The sequence below is a fragment of the Syngnathus floridae genome, chromosome 3 (assembly GCF_059516105.1).
Source record: "Syngnathus floridae isolate MCC-2025c chromosome 3, RoL_Sflo_1.0, whole genome shotgun sequence".
Lineage (NCBI taxonomy): Eukaryota > Metazoa > Chordata > Actinopteri > Syngnathiformes > Syngnathidae > Syngnathus > Syngnathus floridae.
In genome coordinates, this window is record NC_142415.1 from 8,492,243 (window position 1) to 8,518,565 (window position 26,323).

Below are 26,323 nucleotides of genomic sequence, written 5' to 3' on the forward strand. Positions count from 1 at the left end.
CAGTGCCACAAAGTCAAAGCTGTTTTAGCTGCAAAGCAGGTGACCAACTCTAGGCATAGAACTAAGGCTGTGGTCTTAGCAATCTTTGAACTTGCTCTTAGTAAGATTTAAAGAAATCAAGAATGGACTTTCTTTTAAATTCATCCCGGGGTGCCTTCAAAGGTACATTTCCAGAGAGTTTTAAGTAAACTCACATGGAAAGGCTTGGACTGAATTTCAAAGCAACTATCCTTCTTAAGAAGAAACTGTCACATTCATAAACTCCCCAGTCCATCTCAATTTTCATGTAATGAAATCATTCCTGCTGTGAAACGCTTTGTTACTTTTGGATACATGAGAGCTTTTTTGCTGACGGCACCTGTGCTATGAATAGTTGGGCTCGTGGCTCCAATCTCCAAAAAGTAAAGTCTTGGTATTAAGTACGTTGGTTCCCTGGATACTTCTTTATTGTGAAATGGATTGGAAGCTTAAATTCTAATTATCTCCTTGCTGTGTTTGTGTTTATGCATGCATGTGTTGTACAAGAAACCGATGTGCCTGCTGTGCAATTGGGTTTTACGTATAGTCTCGCAATACAATCTTTTCTTCATAATTTAGTCATCATTTCAACACAAACAGATGCTAGAATGACTGAAAGCGAGAACGCTCCCTGCTTGAAAGTTCCCACAGTTACCTCTTTGAGAATCAAAAGCCTACACTGTTGTCAGGCAGTCTTGTTTGCTTCTTGCCAGAGGGCCACCGCAGGAGGTGAAGTCATAAACATGGCTGGGAAAATAGAACTGAGCTGTGCAAGGAAGTCTGTGTGAATCTCTTTGCGCAACCACATGGCTTTACTGCACCTGTCAGCACTAGTGCTCGCTGAAGGGCTAATCTGTGGCTGGCTTTTAACCAAAATTCTCCCAGAGCCGAATTGTTATGCAAACAAGAACACATACACTTGATTAGAATACCTCTCCCGGCAAAATGTGGGCTCAACATTCCACATTATAATTACACTGAGGCAATTTCTATAAATCCTTCACACTCGAGGAATTGATTGCACAGGATTGCACGTAGTAGTAATGTTTTTCATAGTAATGTTCAAGTGTTTTGTGTTATGTTATGTTTTGAGCCATTCTCATAAAGTGTATATATGTACGCCCACGATGGCTATAGAAAATGGAAAGTGTTGGTTCTGAAACATTTTACACAAAGTAGCACCTCATAAAACACTTAAAATACTTCTCATTGTAATGACCAACACAAGTACAGTGGTAAGCCAAAGTGGTCAAAACGAAGGAAGATATTTCATTCCCTAAAACAGGGGTGTCAAACTTATTTTTGTCGTGGGCCGCATCATAGTCATGGTTTCCTTCGAAAGGCCATTGAAATTGCCAACCCAAATAAATGTCTGAATGTCTCAAATTATATATAGTGTAACAAACTAGTGACTGACTAGATGAATAACTAGTTTTCAAAACAGAGACTAAGAAAAACTGTTAACATATTTTAAAAATATGAATGGTCATAAAAAATGCTAGAAATAGATCTATTTTTTAAAAGTGAAAACAATTCGTAATTTTAATATTGACATATGAATTTGATGCACAGTTTGTCTTCGCGGGCCACATAAAATGATGTGGCGGGCCGTATCTGGCCCCCAGGCCTTGAGTTTGACACGTGCCCTAAAAGGTACATGTAGAGCTGCCAGATGTAACGGATTGTCTGTATATTATTATGGAATTCAACAAATGTTAATCCTTTGCAACACAGATTATTCAGGTATTTTTAAACCATTATGGGTCAAATTGTTCAAACAAGCACAAAAGGGTAAACAACTGTGACGCGTTTGACAACACACTGATTGCTCACATGGCATTGTTCCACGTTCATGTTGCCCACCTGCCACTTTGCCAGTGACAAATTAAAATAAAATCCTGGCCTGTGCATGCTTATTCTTATTCGGTCATCATTTAATAATGCGACCAAGGAGTTCTCCTTTGTAAAATGCTTCGGTTCGGCAATTCTTCTGACCGAGTCATTTGGTGGCCCAAGGCAAATAGTTTTCACCCCCCCATACTTTAAAATCTCGACTTGAACCTACATAAAAACATGATGCCCTGTGATTGGCTGACGACCAGTTTGGCGCGTACCCTGCCACTTGTCCTAAGTCAACTGGGATAGGATCCACCCACGACCCTAATGAAACTAAATAATATAGAAAATTAATGGATGAATAAACCTACATTGAACCTACATAAAAACACAATGCCCTGTGATTGGCTGACAACCAGTTTGGCGCCTACCCCACCGCTTGTCCCAAGTCAACTGGGATAGAATCCAGCTCACCAGCGACCCTAATTAAAATAATTAATATAGAAAATGAATGGATAAATAAATATTTAAAAGTGTTTTAAAAGATGAAATGTGAGTGCGTTCTTAACTGAACTTGGCCTAATAAATTTAAGTGCACCAAATTAAAAAAAAAAAAAGTACAGTTTGCGTGTGTAATTCAGTGATTCGTTCACATATTCCCAGAGTGCGCCCACACTTGTACCGCACTTTAAACCACTGAGTGCTTCCAAATAGTATCTATGGCTTTAGTGGAGTAAAATGTCAATTACGTTGCACTGAAATATAATATTGAATGGACGTGAGTTAGTTTAGCACTTGAACAGATGGATATGTGCAAAGTAATAAATGCTTCTAATAAGGAAGGCTCCTTCTCTGGCAGGGTTATTAAAAATGCAAAATTTCTGCAGATGGTCTTTGAGACTCCCATATAATTAATGTTCCCTCTCCAAATTGACACCAGTTGATTCTGTCGGTGAAGGACTGTTTAATTTTTAATCATCATCGTGCATCGCATCCAACTTCGCTTGAGATTCATCAACGATGCATGATTTTCAATTAACTGCCTGTTCAGATTGAAGCAGTCTTCCGTTGGGGTAGCTCTAAAATCTTTGAGAGAATAACGTATAATACTTGTATAAAAATATGACTAAGACACAAATACATTTAGCCCAAGCAAAACAAGTCAAGTATCACTTTGTTTCCATTACCAGCACTCTGCTTGGGTTTGCTCGTTAACGTGTGCTGTCGTCTGGTCTTGTGCAGCAGTGGAAAAACAAATAATCCTGTGATAATGTGCAACGACACAAACAGCAGTTACAGTGACGTTTCCTGAGGGCAGCCGTGTTCCGTTAAAAGGGTTAATGAATGCAAAAAAACAGGCTTGTGTTGCTTACTGAACATGATAGATTAAAGAACATTTGGCGCACAATTGCTTCTGCACACAGTTCCCAACAACACCCTTTCACCTCCCACATGTAGCTCATATCTCAGACTACCCATCTGTTTCTCCCTGCCCCGGGTGGAAAACAGCCTTGACAAGATTGGTTAAGTAGTGCTTCCAGGAAGACTCACTATATGTGGCTTAGTATCCATCAACATCTGCCTTTTTGTTTCAAGCTCCCTTTCCTCTTATTTTCTGTCTTTCTCACCATATCACATTCTGTATGTTTACTCTCTAGTTCCCTGTTTCTTTATTCTCCCCACTCCCACCCTCCTTCCTGCTTCAATCCGCCCTACTCATTTTTAAAAGCCACATGCTCCCAGCCCGTCTGGCTCAGTTGCTCCCTGCCAATGAAGGTCTTTTTATTGGGCTGAGATTGTGTGCAGCCAAGCAGTGCCTGGCTGAGGCCAGGCACACATACACACACGCATGCACAAGCACACACACATGTCCACACACACTCGCACGCACGCAAACATACCACTGCCACTTCCTCCCCTCCCCCCCGAAGCATAGCCCTCTCCACATGCCTGTTCTGGTCTGGCCCTGTCGCCCAGAAGGAGATTACTTGTTTCTGCTGCCCTTAATTGCTGACAGCAGCTGAGTGGAGTCAGAGAGAGAGACATTGTAGAAAGCTACGAGAGGGTACACTGTTTGCTTGTTGAGCTCTTACTTGACATGCATGGACTCAAAGTTTGTCTTCCTAGCACCAGAGAAATGGCTCATGATTTTCTGCTTTTGTAAGAAATAGTGCACACAATAAGCTTAATTTAGGTTTTAAACAATGCACATGCTTGGGTTAAGGTACATTTTCTTGACAGCCAGTTAGTAGAGAAAAAAAACACTTTTTGTTAGTTTTTGAGATAAAAAAATAAGATATGTACCGTAATTTCTGGACTATAAGACGCACCTGATTATAAGCCTCACCAGCAAAAATTTGGGGAAAATCTTTTTTTTTTTCTTCATACATAAGCCACGCCATACTAAAAGCCGCATGTGCCTGCAAGTTATTCACAAAGAAAGACGGTACACAGAAAGTGCGCGAGTTATTTACAAAGAAAGATGGTACACAGGAAAAGTTTTCAAAGTTTTAATAACACCTTAATTTTCTGTAGCATTTACACACATTTTTTGGGGGGTGGGTATTTTTTTTCACCAATATTGAATAACTTTTTAGGCTTTTTAGCAGTTAACCATCAAGTATGACACTCTCAAGGCACTTGTTGATGAATCAGTTTTGAAGGAGAGCCGCTCACTATGCGTATGAATCCCCTTTCGACGTGAAACTATATTTCAAGTATGCCTTCTGCTAATATCTGTAAAATGCACCTTTTACTTATTTTCCATAGGCTCTTGTATTGAATCGTCACTAGGTTTTTCCCCAGTGCAAAGGAAATACGTTAATTTATTTTACTCATTTTGCTAGCTTGTGGGTTTAATGTTAGCATCATGCAACCCGGACAACTTGCCATGCATCAAGAGTCAGTCGGAGATGGATGTGAAGGAAAGAATCCGGTTACTTTTCAAAATAAAATACGTTTCAGCCTCAGGTATAAATAAACTACAAGCTATCTACTTTTTTTTTTTTTTTTTGTGGTCTGCCGCGGCCCAGTACAGGGCCAGTGGCCGGGAATCACTGCTGTATAATCATTTCGAAAAAGCAATGATTCATTTCAGCCTTTACTAGTGAACAATTTTATGAGGTTGCTGCCCTGTCATTTATGAAATTCCAAGTGAAATAATTTGTTTAGATTGTATTGATGTAACTGGCTCTTGATTTTGTGAAGGTTTATTACATTTGACTTTTATTTCTATTTGGGATCATTTTTGCATATATTTTTTTATAAACTTTTGTTAAATTGGAGCATGAATGTTGCAATCTGCATAACTGTCATTCATGAGTCCGTAACTTTATTTTACAAAGCATCATCTTTAACCAGTGGTAAAACTCAAGGCATGCATTTTTAATTGTACACCCTTAGCTTTACTATTTAAAATACCCTCATATAGACAGTAGTTATTTGAGGAATTAGCACTTGGACCTATAAATTCATTTGATCTGGCAGTTATCCTCACCAGCAGCCTTTTCATGTAAATCTAGTTAATATCCTATTTGTGTGCGTGCATGCGTGCGTGTATAAGTGTGCGTGTGTGTGTGCGTGCGCGTGTGCACTCGCTCACGCGTGCGTGTGTTTCCAGCAACATCAATTGAATTTGTAAGTAAGTCTTCTTTCACTCTGTTAGATCCTTCCTGATGAATATGGAGTGCTTTTGTGAAGCGTCTTGTCACTCAACCACAATGTTAAGTGCCCTTTTGATTAACATGGGATTGAAACTACTAGATGGGGGAGGTAGTGAGGCAAAGTAGCACATTCAACGACTTTAAATGCTAATAAACTAATGGAGGATAAAAAAAGTAGTCAACTGGAGGGGAGGGGGGTTCACAGGAACACACTTTTCTACTGCAAAGGCTGGTTTCATCTGAATTCAACACCATGCACCATTTTGTTTTCCTTTGTTTTCCTTTGTTTCCTTAGTACCTTAGCGCAGTGATATTTGATGATCTGTGATCGCCCTGGCCAAATTCATATCATCCGGTCTTCTTGCCGTTCCTTCTAAATGTACTTTGCACGTTAATCTCTTGCATGGACTCCAGCGAGTCAGTTTCTGTTTCTGCAGTTGTTTCTGTTTCTCCTACGCTGAATTTAAAGGGAATGTGAGGAGCAGCTCCTGTCGGCCGTGAAGGAATTCGGTTGCGTTCACACCCATAATCATGCAAACACCTGTATCTGACTGCGGGCATCTGCGAAAACGAAATAACGAAAACTCCACCCATGGAGTTAGAGAGTGCTTTGTGCTATCCTTGAGGTTTCACTTTAACACAAAATACTTGTTGAATGCTGTTGCAAGCCTGCAGTTGCGTTGACCAGATTGATCTTGAGTGCTGTAGTTTCCGATGATTGGCAAGCTCATGAAGTAATAGAGTGTGATTTTTGTTTGTATGAGTGACTCGAGGAGCAGGAAGAAAGGAAGTAGAGAGAAAAAGGCAGCAAACATGAAATGTACTTTGGCAGGATGTAAGTAGATGGTCACGAAGAACAGCACATTAAAGTTTTGGCATGATTATAGTTTATAATATAGTACCGTACTTTCCGCACTATAAGGCGCACAGGATTATAAGGCGCGCTTTCAATGAATGGCCCATTTTAGAATTGTCCATATATAAGGTGCACCGGATTATAAGGCGCACCTTCAATGAATGGCCCATTTTAAAACTTTGTCCATATGTAAGTCCATATATTTGTACATGCCTGCCGTAGTGGCTCACTATTGGTCCATATATAAGGCGCACCGGATTATAAGGTGCATTGTCAGCTTTTAAGAAAATTGGAGGGTTTTAGGTGTGCCTTATAGTGCGGAAAATACGGTAATCATTTGTTTTGAAATAAAGAAATTTTTGATAGCTCACTGCTCGTTCTGGTTCCCTCGTCCAAGCTAAAGCAACTCTTAGAAGGCGACTGCGAGCCAAGCAGGTGCTGCAGTGGCTACTGTGGGAGTACCGTGATCACTGAGGTCCGCTTGTAGACAGAGAGAAAAAAATATTTCAACTCTATAAACTTTGGTTTTATTTGTCGTGGGAGAGAGTAAGAGCTCAATCTGAACTGTGTGGTTTGTAGCCAAGTGCTGCACAAAGAATAAGTGGAAATCTTGGTTCGCAAATGCCCTGTCTTAACAAAACTCAGGAACAAACCATCATTATTATTTATTTTTATTTATGTGATTATTTTATGAGAACGTGATGATCTGAAACATTCGAAATCCATTTTTATGGATTATGGATTTATCAGTTGTGTATAAAAGCTTCCTTTCGTCAGTAATGTCCGTCTTGATCTCGTTCTGTCTCTTCTTTGTGTGAATTATGCGGCACTATTTGCCTGGCGGTTGGATATGCGATCACCACACCACTCTTCTCCCCAGTAACCGTGTGTCTGGTCACATATCCTTCCGCCCAGCAAAGCTATGCTGCACAACAGCGGTCTACAGGCTTTTTACGAGTGTATAAGTGATCAAGGCATCCCAAAAAATCCATAGATACGCCTCACCGGACGACAAGCCACAGAGTTCAAAACTTGAGCAAAAAGTAGCGGCTTATAGTCTGGAAATTACGGTATGTGTGTTATGATATTTTATGGCTCACTGTGTTCTTAAGTTAAATGGTCACTGGCTCAAAGAACAACTCATGTGGCATTTTTAGAACTACAAAAAACAGCTATACTTATTAAGATATTTGTTTTTCTGTAACTTTGAAGAATTTGTTGCCATTAACAACATAAAATGCAACCAGCTTATCGCATTTTAGTATCACAACCTTCACCTTTTAAAACCACTTTATACTCAGATCAATTTACTCAAGGACTGTTAGAAATGTTCCAACCCGAAGACAGTGTACTTGACCACAAGACCCTAATTTAATTGGAATGCGCCATAGGATGAAGGAGACAAAGGACTCGACTTGAGTCACCATCTATCTTTGACTACCCTTGAGTGTTTACATATTTTATCACTTGTGTAATACACTCTGGTCGACAGTCACGGACTGTAATCTGAAATGAATATCTCTATCATCTCTTCCCAGTTTGTCAGAGACCATATGGCTATGTTACTGACTCTGCTGATCTTCCCCTAAAAGCCCCAAATTTGTCACAACCTTCAGTGCTCCTTTGAGGGAGATAGAGAATCTGTGATTAAGTGAGAGGGGAGGTGTGGGGGAGTGGAAGCATGCTGTCAGGAAGAGAGCCGCTTCCTGGCTGCCTAGATGCAATCATGGGCACTATCTGATAGCACCGAGGGAAATTGGATGAGCTGAGAGACATTGGCTGCCAGTGATGGAAAAGATGACTCCTTTGTCACTGTGTCAGTCAATTCCCTACTCTCACCTGAAAGACCAATCAATAACAAATGGAAAAATAGTGTCCCTTTGTGTCTTTGTGGCCAAGTAAAACATCTCATTATTACAAATGTCTTTTTTCTCACAATCTTTGTGATAAGTTAATAATTGATTTAGCCCTGAATCTGAAAAACTGTCAGGATTTGTGGTTGGTGTTGGTTTGACTACACGTTATCTTATTCTCACATTTGCCTACGTTATAGTCGAGAAGACCCTGGTTGTATTATATCGGCTGTCACGATGTGCTTGAACACTGAATGATCCATTGCAAAGATATTAGGGATCATAGTTTTACATTCAGTGAAAAATATGGTCATCTTCAGTCAACATTCAAATGCTAATTTTCCCCATTTCTACCCACAGTTTCCCGGTACATGCGACGAGTCTGCTTCCCCATTCGTCTTCATCTGCACTAACCCCCAGGAGCTGCTGGTGAAATTTCCAATGAAAGGGAAGCACAAGATCTGTAAGTCCAATCTCTTTTCATGCATAAGACAGTTTTTTGTAATGCTTCTGTGCTGAATTTTGCATACTCACCAGCATACACACATTAAATGAAGATTTGAATGATTAATGCTGGTAACTATACCACAAGTGAAACGAAGGCATACACACAAGTTAATTTACACCACACATTCTCTCCAAGAGATTTTGTTTCTTGTTGCCCGGGGGACAAAGCTGTAAGTATGTAGGTATGTAAAATGTTGCTGGTGTGTTGTGTGATTTATAATAGGTGCCACACACATCATCTGCGATTTCAACTGCTGTACTTGTTAGCTCTTTTGGTAATATGTCAAAATCCTCTCAAGACTTGAGAGTGATTGTTTATACAGCTGTGCTTCTTTCATATCTTTCCATCTGCATTAGATATAGAGGTTGTCACAATTTGGCACAAGGATTACCTTGTTTTTATGGTTCAACTTTGGACTATTTTTAAGTAGACATGAAATCTGTGGTAATAAAGATGCACACCATGAGAGCTCCAATCTCTCCTGAAAAAAAAAGATGAAGAGATGTAATTATAGCTGTTTCCCAAAAGTTGCCTTTATCGCAACTTAAACACAAGCGGTTTCGAGTGAGACAGTCCCTTAATGTACACCTCTGTTTTATGAACGGTACTGTTCGGATTCTATCACTTCGCTGCACCTGCACTTATGTGAATATAATCTGACAAATCCATCTCGCCAAACTTCATTCACTTCATTCAGACTCATTATTTGTGGCTGTTTTAAGAAGGATGTGTGGTTTACAGTATTTTGCAAACATAAGCAATGGAGCAGAATAGCATGGGCATATTATGGCAATTGATATATTGTCTCAGTGTCTCTTTTAATGTCTGCAGTCTCTTGCAATATCAATATGAGATGAACTGGGATTTAATGTACAGGTTATGAATATGGATGTTCTTTGATGATACCTACATCTCATTGATGAAATTCTTTTGTCAACCTCGTTATTTCAATCTTGCTTAACACAATAGAAACTGCATTTTCTTTACTTTTGGAGGACTGTCATTTTTAACAAGCATTATCATGACAAGATATCAGCCTTTTTATTTGAAATAGGAAGGAAATGTAGTTTATATTTCAGAATCATAAAATTTGCTTCCTCTTTTTTTCATCCGCATTTAAAAATTGCCTATCAAAAAATTATGCAAGGTTATGCTGGATGCCGGCTGAGGTTGATCAGTCATTACCCTGTGGAGGAGTCTGTGACATTTAAAATGGCAAAATGCCAAGACTGACTCCCAGTAATAAGGGAAGTGCATAATGGTTTATGTTCACATCCTCTGAACATTTGTATCTGTGTGCACGCTTGTTTTTAACCTGAAGGTCATTGTGAGTGTTAAAAGCTATTTGGCTGTCTGTCATGAGCCCAGATTTCTTTCAGCTTTCCTCTATGTCTGTCACTTCCCTGATGCTTGAATTGATCTGAAACCCTCTTCAAATACTGTGCAGAATGAAAGAAATAATCTTAACGATCATACATTTCTTAACTAATCTTGTTGTCAATTTACATGCAGTACGATCACTGTTTTGTTTAAACCTAAAACGCTAGCTACGTTTATGTGGACAAAATTTCTTCAGCGTTTGTCTTCAAATTATGATGCATTGTTTATATGGACATTAAAAATGTAATATGCATATTCAAGACTCTTTCGGGTGGAACAAATCATTCTGACATGCGCAGATTGACAAAATATACCAGGAATAATAGTAGAATAATAGAATAAAGAATAATAGAAGCCGTAGCAACCTCCATGTCAACAAAACATCGCTCCGTCCTTTTCTACTTTAAACATTAGCGTTATTTTGCGTTGTTTCCTTTCCGCTCTGCTTCTACTAGCTTCCGGGAAAATAGCGTGCCATATACTGACGTCTATAATCTATAAGAACTCATTTACGGTAATATAATTGAAACTATGCAAGTTTATAAATGAGACGAATGATGAATTCAGTCTTTGTCAACTGGACTGCCTTATTGGATTCACAATAATGTGCCATAGATGTTTTGATGGGTTCCCATGCCCTTGCTTATTGTATTCATTTCACACGCTCAGTTTGTGTCCTGACAGATGCATGCTGTGTGCATCTCTCAGGTTGCATCACATAAAATAACATCATATGCTCCTGATGAAAATATCCCTCTTTGAACGTTGCGCCTCTGCCATGAATGTGTGATTCCCTCTTTGTGTTAGATGTGAAGTCACTGTGGGATTGCAAATGAAAAAGAAGCCAATTACCCAACAAACGTCTTCCTTCTTTTTCAATGTAGTTATTAGTCTCCCTTTTCTGCTGTCCACCGCTGGGAGACAGAAAGAGGTTGTGAGAGCTAAAAAGCTCCTTGGGTATTAATTCATATTTCTATTTAATATTCATGCTTTTTCAGGTCAGTGTGGATTTTTAAGGAGAGAATCTGTAGCTTCTGAGGCAGCAGGGGCCAAAACTCATGTTTCAGCTCTAGTGAGTCCAGCAAATGAAGGGAAGTGGGAAGGAAAGAGACGGAATGTGAGAGCAGGGTTTCATGTGTTCTCTAGTAAATGAGAGGCAGGCCTTGAAGGTGACAGGCTGTGTTTATTATGGTTCTGTCAGCCGGTTAATGGGGAGAAGAGGAGAGGAAAGGAGAGAGCTGAGCTGTTGAGCTGAAAGCCAAGCACACAGGCTTGGGAGCCCCAAGCAATAAATTTCCTCCACTAGATCAGCCTGCTCTCTTAGATTGATAACACTCCTGTTCCACTGAACACCCTTTCACTGATAACTGTGTGTAAAAGATTATTTTCCTTTCTCCCTCTTAATATTTTTTTAATCAAACGACATATACATAGGTTTTATACACATACGCTAATGCTTTTTTGCAGATGAGACGATTTTAAGATTGTGTGGTGTATTTTTGTGGCTTTTTTTGAAAGTCTTTTGTTAAATGAAACCACTTGCCCTATCATCCTTAACCCAACCCATTTAGATAAGGCACAAAACACAGACCTCTTCTTAAGGCCTATTGAGTGAACAACTCTCAGATTGTGCTATTGATGTTTTGGTCCCTCAGCTCCAAAATTAATTCTGTTTCTGGATGATTCATTACCTCTTTTCATCTGTTAACATCCTATGTAACCATAACCGGGATTTTCAACATTAAAATAAATACACCTAAATCACGATTTTACGCAGACTTTTGGATCCAGAATTTGGGAATTGTGTTAAACCCTAAAGCGCGTTGTATAGAAAGTATTTTTAGAAAGGCATGTTTTTAGGCAACCTAGGGGGTCCTTTGTTACGTTAATTTAGGTCAGGGATGTTGTTGGGCAGCTGAAGGGGCCCGTTTGCTATCCGTCTCCTTACACATCCAAGTCTGTTGACATTGACAATATCAGGTGGATTGAGTAAGTCATTTTGATGCTATGTGAATTGGATGGAAGAGAGACTAAAGTAGCCACTTATTACTACTACTGTGTCAGGCCACATTCTCTGACTCGTGAGTGACTGTGTGGATGAGGTGCTTCCGAGACCTTCCCCCTTTCCGGATCAAAAACGATCCGAGCTACCCGTAATACTGTAATAAAGCAGTCATAAAGTTCAAACCGCCCGACTTCTTATGATCTAACCCCTTTCAATTGGTCACAGAAATTCATTGAATCACTAGCGTCCTTATATCATCCATTTAAAATACTACTTGAAAATGTATTTATGATAAAATATTTTGGGGTCCATGACGAAGCCGTGTTCGAAAGTCCCGTAGGATCGAAGCGAGTAAAATTGAGATTTAGAAGTATGCAGTTTTTCCAGTTGTTTTTTTATTCAGTAGAAGAGTCATAAGGATACTTTACTCTAAAAATTTTATAGTCATGGCCCTAGCTGGCACAGACAATAAAATCTTGCTTCATAAATTGCTGTGTTTGGTTCTCTTTTTAAAGTTCATTCTTTGTAGGGTGCCATTGTTGATATCATGCCTATGTTTGCACTTGGGCACATTCTTTGCTGTCAAAAAAAACTTTAGTTGATTTCGTTTAAGGTACTCATTTGTGATCCATTTTTTTAAGAGCTGCAACATTTCATTTATTTCATTTTCATCTTCAATTAATTTATCAATTAATCATGTTTTAATTCCCATCCCTCAAAAAAAAAACAGGACATTGTTTCAAAATGGCAGTGCTGAAAATTCACAAATGTAGTTTAGGATTTATTTGCAAGTTTGCTCCGCAACATCTGTCAGACAATCTGCAAAAATATTGATCATTGTTTTCCTAAGTAAAAGCAGATGTCTTGCTAATATTACAAATGTAATATTTTATTAGTTTCAAAAAGCAATCATCATCAGTCTGCTTTAATGGAAGACTACAAAAATCTCAGAATGTTTACTGTTGAGATGTTGAAATTCTGAGGATTTGGGCAATTTTAAGTTTAACAAGGTTTCTAAATAATTATTCAGTTATCAAAATATTCATCAGTTAATTGAGTAGTTGTCGGTTAATCATTGCACCTCTTTGTATGAATGGTGATCTCATCAGAGACACTAATATTTTACTCGCAACAACGCAATGGTCCAGTCACAGTTGGAGGCCTTTGCTATTTCTTTCCAAACCCATCTTGACATTAACTACACAATGTAGCTCAAATGCACTTGGGAGTGAGATCAAAAGTGGTAACTATCCCTCAGATGTGGCTTTTAGTCTTCCATCAGCTGTCAGCGTTTTTGCTCTTCCCATTTTAGAAAAGAGAATTTGATTGTTAGAGAGTTTCTCACTTCCACTGAAAAGAAGCGGACAGATGTAATAGCCATTAGCCTCAGGGAGCAACAGCGCAGATGTGTCAACAAGGCTTGACTTTTACAGTCCAAGTGAATCCTGAGCAAACAGTAGCTGTAAAGATCCCTGTGTGGTTGAGCAGTGATCCAGGGATATGGTCGCATGGGGTTGCCCTGGGACTCCAAACAGACCGTGACTCTACTCATTACATCAGTGGTGGGTCAGACCACCCCAATATGGAAAATAAATAATGCAAGAGAAACCCTGAAAGCTGCCACCTTACTGACAACAGCGACCCAGCCTTAACCGTCACATATTAAGTGGTTCAGGCCTTTATGCGACCATGAGGTGTATTTTGGTCTTATATACATATCATCGATTAATTAGATGTGAAGAATTTCTGTTTAATCACACAATTTAGAATCGGGTGCATTTCTTTGTTGCGACCAACAGAGGCAGTGTTTACTTACTCCCAGCTGTTTTTCTGACTAAAAAGAGATTCTGCTATCCTGTTAAAGTATATTTACATTTTGAAGACCAATCAAATGAATAGTTAGTTTTGCCTGGGCCTGATCAAGAACACGAGCTCTAATTTTGACAAGACCTACATAGAGACTTCATTATGTTTCTTTTGTGTAAACCTTAAAATTACCTAAACCGATTCCTTATGTCTTTGCCATCTTTTAAATCCCTAAATTCAATGCAGAAAATTCAACTCCCATATATTAATTTGATCAGTTTCTTCAACCGGTCGCAGTGAAAGGTAAATGTGTTGAAATGCTACGCAAGCTATCATAAAAGTATCATATATATATTTTGGATTCCTAAATGGCCATTTTTTTCTTGACAACCCTCACACTTTTTCTCACAGTATGTTTAGCTTGATCTTTTCAAATTTATTTCCTGCTCCATAACCAAAAGCAAGAGCCCTTGACTTACTGCCCCCAACAGCCACAGCCAAGGCAGCCATTTAAGTTGTGATTAAAAATTAATGGTTGAGTGAGAGACAGCAGAGAGAGAACAAGGGAGGGCAGGCTAGGAAACAGGCAAGCTCAAGCAGCAGCTGCTCCCTGATAGAAGATTGGAAAGTCTCTCCACAATACTGCTGTGTTTAACTGCTCTGCTCACACCCCACCATGAATATTGCATTGTGGCACTATGGGGCTCTTTGTGTGACCTCCTACTGAGTGTTGAGTGGGGCTGTAGCCACAAAACTCAAGCATCCACATCGAGCCTGCCATACAAACTAGTTCTGCTTTGTCTCCAAATAATCATTCAGAGGTGCATTTTTTTTTCTTGCACTACCAACATGGGCCCAAAATATTCACAAGTATCATCCTTGTTTTTTTGTCCTGCTCATGATGTATTCAGTATTGTATTGTCCCTTGAAGTAATATGCTTTAAAACAGCCAATAGATGTCACAATCATACTCATTGGCCACAATATAATCCAAATATTAGCACTATTTTTGATTTTCATGGTACTTCCTAACCAAAATATTAGACACATGTATCGAGTGTATATTAAATGTCGATACACACACTTACAAACACTGAAACATACGTACTGTATGTACAGTGCATACATACATGCATACATACCACATACATACTATGCAATTAATCAAAATTCAATTACGATTTCGATTACTCTCGACAATTACAAAATTCGCATAATCTAACAATACTTAATACTGATTGTGAGTTGTTTCGGGGCATGCAAATCAATTGTACATGTTCAATAAGATATTTGCATTGATCTAGTTTGTTTGGCAATTGACAGATTTGCACTCCACGTATGAAACAATATGCATACTAATTTTGTTTATAATCTTTAAGGCAATTCTGAACACAGTCACTTGGCAGGTCAGAGCTCAAGCCATCCTGAAAATGACTGGCTGTTGAAGTATAATGTGTACACCCTCCATGGAACACCTATGTCAGTGAAATCCAGTAAAGTCCACTGAATTTGTGTGTCTGATAACTTTTGACATTAACCACAATGCACACAACATTCATTGTCATGGGCAACAATGGAGTTTGTGTGTTGATAACGTTGTAATCTAAGAATATCAAGTGTGAAGCATTATCTGCAATGCAATATGCTTTTAGCCACCTCCCCTTTGCAACACACTGTTCTTTCACTTCTTACATAATCTGTTAATTCTGTCCTATTTCTTCTGCTGCCTTCACTGTTTTTGCTCGAGGTGCTATTTGTAATGCTAATGAGGCAAGGCAGCAAGTAATGGGTGGTCGGGAAAATAAGCTGCCTAGAAAGATGGTGATATGGTAAAATAGCTTGCTGTGGCACTTCATTATATCATGATTGTTTGGACTCAAGTTGTATCGGTACCAATCTGGAAACGTATTATAATATTAGTCTTGGCTGACCAACAAAATCATTCACGCAATTGTATTTACTATGCCCTCTTGAGTGATGAGCATTCTTATTAAGGGGGTAAACACAACTGCATATGTGTGTTTGGAAAATATGACTAAAACATGCCATCATCAAGTTCTGACTGTACCTTGAAACAGTTTACCAGGCCCCCTGCTAATAGAGATTGTCTCACGCCAAACCAAACACGAATGGAAAAGTTAAACGCTCTTGGCAAAGTATATGGCAACATGCCTTAAAATAGTAAAGTTTCCTGTTGCTTTCTTTCTTCTTCTTTTTTTTTAAGAAATTGTTGACATGATAGTGCAGTGTCTATATGCAGTACATAGTACAACAACTTAGCCAATACACCTTCTTTAACTGTCAAATCTTTGTTGTCAAAAAATGAGATATTCACCCATAAATCTTTTCAAATCCTTTTCCACATTCAATTCATTCCCTGCCAGCCGTTTTCAGCTTATTTTGACAGATCTCTCAAGACCCACTCAGCATTGATGTGTGTAGACTTTTTATATCTACACTCCAGCCCATCAACAGGCTTTCATGTTTTTGTCTTTTCTATGCCCACAGCTTTTATTTCACTCAGCCAGCTTAGAAGAAGCCATTGTCATTGCACCCATTTCTTGTCTATTTGGCTTGTTATTCAGACAGGCCATGGAATTGTGTTGATGGAATGGCCCGTATATTTGTTAACATAGACTTAGGGATTGCTTTGTTTAGTACATTTGATTTAGCTAATGGTAAACAATCATCGTTATTTGTTGGCGTCTGCAAGCTAAAATGTCAAGTACATGGATTTACGTAGTGGGTGGGTACCTACTTTACTTATCATCTACAAACACCACCCGTTAACTAATGGAGAACAAGCTTGCTGTCACCAAATAATTTACCCTCATTAAACTTCTATTTGAAGTTGAGTCATTTGGACGTGTGACAATTCCGAACCTGTCTGTTACTCTCTCAACTTTGACAGTGTCGCTCAACGAGGCGGCTTCATATCAGGCAAGGCAGACTTATTTTAGAAATATTTTTTGGCTTACCCTCAGTATTTTCACTTTGCTAAGTGCATTTTGTAGTGTACTGAATAGTATAACTTATTTCAAGTAAATAAACTGTAAACACAAACAACGATTTGTGTAAGTGTTGGATTAAGCATGGACCATTTAGCCATGGCTGCACTCCCTGTGGACCAATCACCCAACGCTTCATCCAACTGTTACGCTTGTAAAGTCGATGAACCAGAACACGAGTCGAGCTTTTTCATTAATTCACCAAACCGCAAGGTTGCCAACCCTTTGCCAGTCATTCTGCACCAAATTTCCTTTGCGAACATTAAAACTGTTGGCGAACGTTCGCCGGGTGTCTTCTTTCGCAAACGAGTGGCACAAAAGATGTGTTTGAATTAATGTGAGTTCACGAGAGCCCATTTTACAAATGTGTAAATGAACTAACCTAATCTAAAAATGTACACTGTAAAATGTATCAACTGGTGTTGATTGGTTTTGGGTGATGAAACACTGTCGAATAAAACATTATTTTAAATACGTACCTACTTGCAGGGCTGGTAAACGCAGCATATTTTCAAATATTTGCTATTTAAAAAAGATATTAGACAAGGAGGAAAATAAAGACACACAAAGAGGTTCCATTGTTTAAGATTGTGCAGATGTTTGAAATACAGTCAAAGCAAAAAAATTTTTGAAATTGATAATAATGTGTGCTACTGTGGCATGATCAATACTCTCATAGTCTTGTGGCAAAATTCCATTCGGCATACTGTGGTAGTTAATTTTGGTCAAATAGAACAGCTGAGAGGGAGTGAAGAAAAAGGATTTTGTTTGCCCTTTTATGCAAATAGGAGAAAAAACACGTGGGTTCTCTGGCATATGGTTATAATTGCTGTTGATGGAACCCTACGGCTCTCTGGAGAATTCCTTTCGCTTGATCTTGATCCATTTACTCCAGTGTGCACTGGAAACACTGCAGTCTTGGCTTCCCTTCCCCAGAAATAAATCATGCAGTACAAGCATTTTCTTTTTAAACATTCATTATCAAATACTTAATTTTACATTTTCTCTGACAGATTTTTGTTTTATGCTTTATCCTTTAGCGGCTGCTTCCAAACATTTTCAAATATGTACCTTATATAGTTTGAGCGTGTTTAAAAAGATTAAATTAATTTGATTACAAGCCGCTTTCAAGTTTTAACCAAAGGACAACAGTTAATGTATTTTTGCCTTTAAAAAGCATGTTGAATTTATTGTCAGTAGATGGATTTTCATCCTCAGACAAGCCAAACACTGCTATCAGATTGAGGACATCAATTTGACCCTCAGGCGAGGTTCATAAAGCATGGTTCATTAGCCATTTGCCTGATTCGGAATTCCTTTGCAATAGAGGGAAAACACTCAAGAAAGAATTCTCTATATTTACTCCATTCTTGCCTCTCTTAATCTACTTGCCACATTACACAAGTATTAATCATTTTTAGCTCAAATTTGTATGCGCATGTGTTTGATCAGCATGCCACTTGAAAAGCCTTTTCATGCGAGATTGCCAGCTCCCTGTGGGATTGTTCCTAAGCCCCTGCAAGCAGACTGAAATGTGGAAAATGAAACGATAGGAATAGGATCAATGCATATGTTTAGTCAGGCAAATTGAGTGTGTGCAAATGTAAACATGCACAAAAATGACATTATTCCATCACAAAATATGTTAGTTTTTACAATTGAAAAAACGCTTTCATTTGACAATTACTTTTATTTCTTCTGGAATGTGCACACTGACTAATTGTTTTACTGCATACACATAATTTAAAGATTATAGGATATAAGTTATACATGTAAAAACAATGGATGAAGAATGTAACTTGTGCTTCAACCAAGGCGTTAGTAAAGACAAGACTCAAAATGGCTGAAGTAAGTAATCTTGCCACACTGGATATTAATCTCTATGTGACAATCAATGAAAACTCAAATAGGTTTTACTGGTAGTCAAGTTTTAATAAACAAAAACAAAAAGGTGTTAGCATTTTTTCCAGACATGTTTTATATATATTTTTATTTCATCTTAATCATTTGTACTTAATTAATAAAAGTTCATACATTTAATAATTTTAACAAATTTATGTTACAAAAATAGTATGACATAACTATCAAACAAGCAAAACAAAAATGTGACATAACTAGCAATGGCTAAAAATAGGTAGTATTCTGTACGATTGGGGTTGGTGTTTCTATGTGCATGGGGAGAACGCCAGCTCTAAAATGCTACATTTGCCTCACCAGCCTAAAATCTCTTGTCAGTTCATAATTTATGAAGAAGCTAACGTTGCATGAGGTCATGAATTGAAGTTAGCATAAAAACTAACTTCATCCTGGAGCTATCTAGCAGCCCATTTGCAGCAGGACCTTTGTGGAAAACTTTAAGAAGCTGACTGTTGAGTAATTCACTTTTGAATGGACAGTAGTTTGTTCTTCATGGGAGTGGCCACAATTGGCATGCGGTTAGTGTACATTTTGAATGTCTTCCAGAAAACCCACCAACAAAAGCTCACACAACTCTACATCATCAAATAACCAGAGGTAGTTGGTTTTTATTGTCCCAAAAAAAGGGCATCAACAAAATCATGTCATCATGGTCAACCCTGACTCAAGTAATTCTCCTGTGAGCCTTGAATCAAAAGTTGGACCACATCCTCGACAAGTCGCCAGTCATGGTGCAATTGGATCCGAAGTGCTGAGTAGAGATTAATCCCACACCAGCTGCATGAATGTCACCTCTGTGAACAACTACACAACAACGGGCCTCATTATCTTTAATTGTCTTGTCTTTCATTTTAATTAATGTCTTAGATCTCGTTCATACACCTATGCCTACAACTTGTGATATTCTTTGTCGACGAGCCAGCAATGGGCGGAGCTAGACAGAGAATAATAGAAGTGTTTTTACCATAGGACATAAAAAAGATTGCCTCTCTAATCAGTTTCGTCGGCACTCACATCAAGCAGCTTTGCTGCCTCAAAAGAGCAAAAGCAATATAAAACAGTACTGCGGTAATAAGACTCCAAAGAGAAATGATTAAAATGTGGTCTAGAATTAGTCAAATTCCATCTTCATAGGCAAACATTCTCTCATCTTGATGCCACTCCTTAATGTGATGTCCCCCGCCTCTCAAGCATGCCTTCCTTTTCCTGCTAATTATCAAGTGGGTGGCTGTATTCCTCCAGCTACTTGTTAACTTCTCCAGGAGCATAGTTGACCCACTTTGCAATCAAATCTGGAGGATAAACTTTCTCTTATTTCTGGTGAATCTTATCTTGCATGACTTCATATCTGCACAAATATATACAGTCATGAATAAAGAAGGTGAATATTTAATGCTGTTTGGTGAATCATGTCATATTTTAACTTCAGTGCTTTCACCTCAGGTTTTGTTTACACGAGAATTTGTCTTTTTTTAAAGGTTCCACATACAGATGACAACATTGTTGTAAAAATGGCCAGCCAAAACAAGTTTTAAAAATAAAGTATTAGGAATTTCAGTAATTCATGATTTTTTTAATGTATTGTCTGATGGACGATCCAAAATCTAAGCACATTGCATTTGCAAAGATTCAGTCAATAAAGTCTCATGTCTGTCGTTGTAATTGACTAGCATTATTTTAAATTGTTAAATTTGTTCACCAATCTGTAAGTGCAGTAAACATCTAAAAAATATTTGTAAGCTACAGCATATTGCTGGTTTTTATCTTCTATTTCTTGCAAAAGCACATCACAAATTCTGATATAAAATGATAATGTTGCATGGTTGTGTTGAGTTGGCCTGCCATCATCTCCTTGGTAAACAACTGTCTCAATAACTAATACTACATCTCCTGGTGTTAACAGTGGAAATATATCTACTTGCGGACATGACAGGAACATCTGCTGTCATCTTTTGATCTAATAAGCACTAACACCAAGTCTGTATTTAATCAGTTTTCACTGAAGAAAGCAATGTTCACCTTTGCGGCAAAAGCCTGTGAACAAATGTCTGCCCTGGCTTCTTTTTCTCTGCTCTCTTATCTACCACCATGTTTTTATGCAGCTGAATTATCTCTCTCATTTGCATACTTGGGTCGTTAAGATGTACTGAGTGTGAAATTGTGCTTTTATTGTGGCCCATTAATCTGGACAACAACCTCCCGCACAGACTTGCTGCTTTATTGATATGTATTCAGAAGGTATTTTCTTTTTGCAAATATCTGACCAATTTTTCCAAAGTGATGATTGAGAATAACAGAAGAGACAACCAATCTCCTCACCCATCACAATTAAGGGTTTATTAAATCACATTAGTCAAGTGGAAATGTACAAATAATAATAACATTTAAGTGTGAGGGATTGATTACCAATGTCATTTTCTTGGGAGAGGAAAGAAATGAGATTGTTCAGCAAATTTTACACCAATACATTGTTATGAGTACATGCCAATTTATTTAGCGGCGTGATAGGCAAATATCCTGTCACCAATTCCCAAACCAATCTGTGATTTTCAGTCTTCCTATATCACAAATTATATTGGCAGACATGAAATTGTGTTTTCTTCTGGGCTGTACTGTAAATATGTGTGAGCATATTTGCATTCAAATTTAGCTAAGGAGGTTGTTATTCCAAATAATATCTGTATGAATGACTCAAGCGACACCCACCCCCTGTCCATAGCACATTTGGCATTCCCTTGTGCAGCTCGAGCAGTGATTGTTTTACAGTGTCTAGTATTACTTTGATCACAAACCTCCCTTTAAAGACATGTTTCCTGCGACCTGCACAGTTTGGTTTGACACTCTTCAAATGGAAATTATCACCTCTGAACTGGTTTGCATATCCACTGAAGGGTGTGGTTGGATGTTGATAGCGCTGTCAGCTACCTAAATCATCCCAGTGTGATGCTGCAGGACCTGCGGGGGTGGAAACTACTGACAAAATAATTTGAAATTCTCATAATATTATAAAAGTGTCATGTAATGACAAACATATATACATAAATTCCGCTTGTATTTTCTTCATAAATTCCACACCCTCCCACAGTACCTTTGCAGGGAGCGACAATTAGTTAAGGTTACTGCTGTGAACAGCTTGGGTGGCAGTGTCAACAAGCTAATGTGGCTAATTCATACAACACCATGCAGACTAACTGAAGTATATGAGCAAAGAACATTTACTTACTTTTCATCATGAGACCAATGCTGAGAATATTAATGATGTAAATAAGGAGACAACTATACTTGTAGTTGTACTGCTGTGATCACAACAGAAACAGGAAAGAAATCTGCGCAACAGCGTCAGAGAATTCAGTACATCTTTAAAATGTGACAAAATTTGGTTACGATGAACATCCATAAAATTAGAACAAAAAAGTCATCAATTGTTATGGACACTTACACAGTATGGGAGACAAATTTGGATCATTTTTTTGTTTTGGAAAAGAGAAAGGTCTTAATCACGTTTTAACTATTGATAATATTATAAAATGTCACATGAAGGTTCTAATAGCATTGAAATTAGTATCCATGTGTGTGTCATTCCCAATTTAAAATGTGATTTTAAATCATCATTTGACTACATTGTGCTCTTCACCCAAGGTTGCGAGCATGTGTTTGTCAAAACAAAGTTGCAACAAACGTCTCTCAAACTCACCATTGAATTCAAGAGTTGCAAATTGGTCTTTTGCTGTGAAATTTACTCGCAAGCGGCAGTATTGATAAATGCTTGTACAATGACACTGTACCACGGGAAATTAAAGATACAGTGTACTGCATCCTGGTTTCCTGTCCGAGTGACCTACTAACGATTTCAAAGACAAATACTGTACAGAAATGAAGACTGTATAGTGCTTCTTCCTACCATTATCTGTAAACAAAAATCGCAAATAACTTTCAATTTATTCTCTTGTAATCCCCGGTGAATTTTCTGTAATCGACGAGTCTCGTATGCTTTTCTATCCCAGAGTTTAACAAAATGATTGGCCAATCCACTGACTCGAGTCTGTGTTCCACGATGATAAAAGTTCGGTTAGTTCCTGAAGAGAGAGGTTATTTTGGTACTCTTTAGACATGCATAATTTGACTTGATTGTGTAAATTGCAGTCTGATTTGAATTGCACTGCATGGCACAAACTGCCATCCCTCCACTTGTGTTGCGGGAGTTAGTTACACCATGTCCAACATAACTATATCATTTATCAGGCTCAAGGCTCCATTAATGCAGCTCGCTGTTAGAGCTCCAAAGCCACTCTGAAAATTTCCATCATTAGCCGAACCTCCTCTGTGTCTCCCAACCCCCGCTCTTCAATGAAAAAAAATCAATAACATTGGCTACCGCACAGCTTTAGCCTGATACGTTGCTGAAGGAGACAAACAGTAGGTGAGGTACATTGATCGAGTATCCATCCTCCCTATATTTAGAGATGATTATTTCCAGGATTCTCCGTATTGATGAAACAGTAAAGATGGTGCTTTGAATTTATGGGATCAAAACAAGTGATTTCTGAACGGCCAGCTCCGACATTAACATGTTACTGTCGCTTGTCACGGCATTTGAAATAATGATAAAGGAGCTTGAGCTCACTCGGTGAGTGAGCACAAAGCATTTGTCACATGCCTACAGTGCTTGGGGGTAATTACCGTGTGACACAGAACACAGCTAAGTTAACAAATGACACATATAAGGGAGCTAATTGCATGCTGTGGCATATTTTCGTAATTACAAACCCCTACCCACCATCGCCACCCGCTTGATTGAAGTGTTAGCCTCTTTAAGTATTATCACAAGACACGTGACAGCAAACTGTTAATCAGGAAGGGGCTGTGCTTCCTTCCCACAGCTGCCTCTGTTTATTTGCTCTACATCTGTCTGAAGTGTGTCTTTGCTTGAGTAACAGCGTTGCACCGGTCTCGGAAATGTTTGTATAGAGACGGCATAGGTCTCCCGGAATTGTTGGTAGTCCTTGTAGCGATAACATTGAGCATTCGTGTGTTTTCCTAAGCTTATTTGTCCTATACACACATTTAGATTAATTCTAGTCCGTGCTCTGAAATGTGAATAACATGGCTCACTTTCCATTCTTATTAAACAATCCTGTTACATCTGTCATGGGAAATGATGCCATGAGTTCTGCTGGATTAATGTCATCGTGCCTGGAGCATGCCAAGTAGCTTTTTCACTGTGTTGCGACTTCCCTGACTTCCACTCCTCCTTCCCCCTCACACTCATCCACTAAAAAGGGCAAGTACATCTACTTTGTAATATATATACTTTGTCTCTCACCACTTCACCTTCTCTCCTTGCCATTTCTCACCCGTCAGTCGACAGGATATATTCTGACATTTGGCAGGCCCATCAGCATTTTTCCTCCTCTCGGTTTTACAGCCAGCCAGTGTGCGAAGCCCCAAACATAACCTTGAGCCAAGTTAACCTTGAGCAAATGAGCTACTTAACCAGTCCCAAGGGAATCAATCCTCTGATTATTTTCCAGTCGCAGTGTTCATCGTAAGCACCCCGTCGCACATGTCTAATGAAGAGATACTGCTTGCTAAACTATTCATTAGGAAATATCACTAACCACTTTTTAAACCCCAGCTGTTAATTCTATTCCACTTGCTCTGTAGCCCTCCCACTGCAAACGTGCACTCACGCAAATAACGTTTGGTATGGGCTTTTGTCCAAAGTAGTAAGAATTATGTGCAGTGGGAGTAGAGGCGCAAAAGTCTGCCAGCGTTTGTGCTTGCACTCCTCCCCCACACAGAGCATACAAAAAAAGAGGAAAGCTAGACTGGTGGAAGACCACTCAGTCTTTCAAACAGTGTGATACAAATAAGATCATTTTTTTTGCTGATGCAATACCATATCAAATCCAACACTGTCTGTTAATAACAAACTACATGAAGAAAGTCTTTGAATATGAATCTGCCACCCCCCTTGCAAAAAAAAAATATACATCACTATCATGTCTTGTCTAATAAAGCTGTCTGAGATTTGGCTCAATTCACAAGAGGATGTTAAATATTTGAAAGCAAGAAACCCAAACGCTATGAAAGGATTTATTGCGTATTTCTGCATGTCCTAAAAATGGTAACATTAATTATTCAGGAAGGTTCCGTTCCCGTATCAGCGATTTGTCTGAGCAGCTTGCACAATCAATATGGAGTCGAATATGTTCTCATCTTGGTTGTATTGCCTCGTTTTTTAATGCTATGCTACGGCTGCTCAATCACTTAGAGGAAAAAGCTGAAGAGCTGTAAATGCAAGCAGACGTGGATCAGTGGACTCACAATGCTCTCCCATGAGTCTTAACAATAAGTGCATGTTACAACGTTTCTGTGATCCTTTCTTCCCTCATATTGTCTTACCTCATGCCTAAATGTCTTGCTTATGTACCAAGTATGTGTGTTTTTTAAACCCTGAAAAGTGCCTTCGAAATCTTCTAGTCGGATGCATACCTATTTATACACATACGACTAGTTCTGTCTGGGAGTGGTGAGTGAATGGCCTGCCGCATTGGCTCCTTTCCCTAGAGATGAGTCTTGTACTTGAGCTGAATGTTAAACAACAAGCACCACTGTACTTCACCGTCCAGGGACAAAGCAATACACAAAGCTTTCCATTCTGACCTCTAGTGTGTGTGGAGAGTGTGCAGATTTGGTGTTCCCTCTATATCAGTGTTTGTGAGGATAGTGCCTGCAGGGGTGTCAGCGTAGGTTTAAGATATGCAGCTTGCTGTCAGTACCGACACATTTTTCCCTCTGCACTGCTGCACAGATATGCAAATGGAGGCTCCTCAGAATGCAGAGTACCGGATCAGCTTCAATTTATTCCATTCTGCTCTCTTTTTTTTTCCTTTCTCCCATCCCCTCTCCCTGCTGTCTCTGTTCTAGCTTTGGTTTTCTGTTTGGTCTTTGCTGTTCAGTTCATGGCATCTGCCCCCAATGAGGAATTCCTGAGAGGTGAACAGATTCCAACTGCAAAGCGTCAAGTTGAGGTTTAGTGCAAAGACGTAAAATGGGATGTCAGTGTGTGTTTTAAAGCACACATGTTCTTGTATATATAGTTATGTTTGTGTTATTGCCGATGTTTCTGTTGCATTGTTATTTTATGTTATGTTTTTATAAAGCGCCTTCCTACCGCAATAGTCGGCATGAATACGCTAGATAGATAGATAGATAGATAGATAGATAGATAGATAGATAGATAGATAGATAGATAGATAGATAGATAGATAGATAGATAGATAGATAGATAGATAGATAGATAGATAGATAGATAGATAGATAGATAGATAGATAGATAGATAGATAGATAGATAGATAGATAGATAGATAGATAGATAGATAGATAGATGTGCGTGTGTGCATATATATGTATATAGTATGATCTAGTTTAAGAGTTGTTTGTGATGTCCATATGTTAATTACCACAAAG

At 38.7% G+C, this 26,323-nt stretch overlaps 1 protein-coding gene across 1 annotated transcript in view; it reads left to right on the forward strand.

Annotated features, from left to right (window-relative positions):
- The window catches only part of trip4 (thyroid hormone receptor interactor 4), a 55,895-nt gene that overhangs the window by 16,481 nt on the left and 13,091 nt on the right, over window positions 1–26,323 (forward strand). Inside the window, exon 12 of the mRNA XM_088370487.1 lies at window positions 8,586–8,688. Coding sequence (XP_088226613.1) covers window positions 8,586–8,688 — 103 coding nt within the window. The remainder of the gene's footprint in view (window positions 1–8,585; window positions 8,689–26,323) is intronic.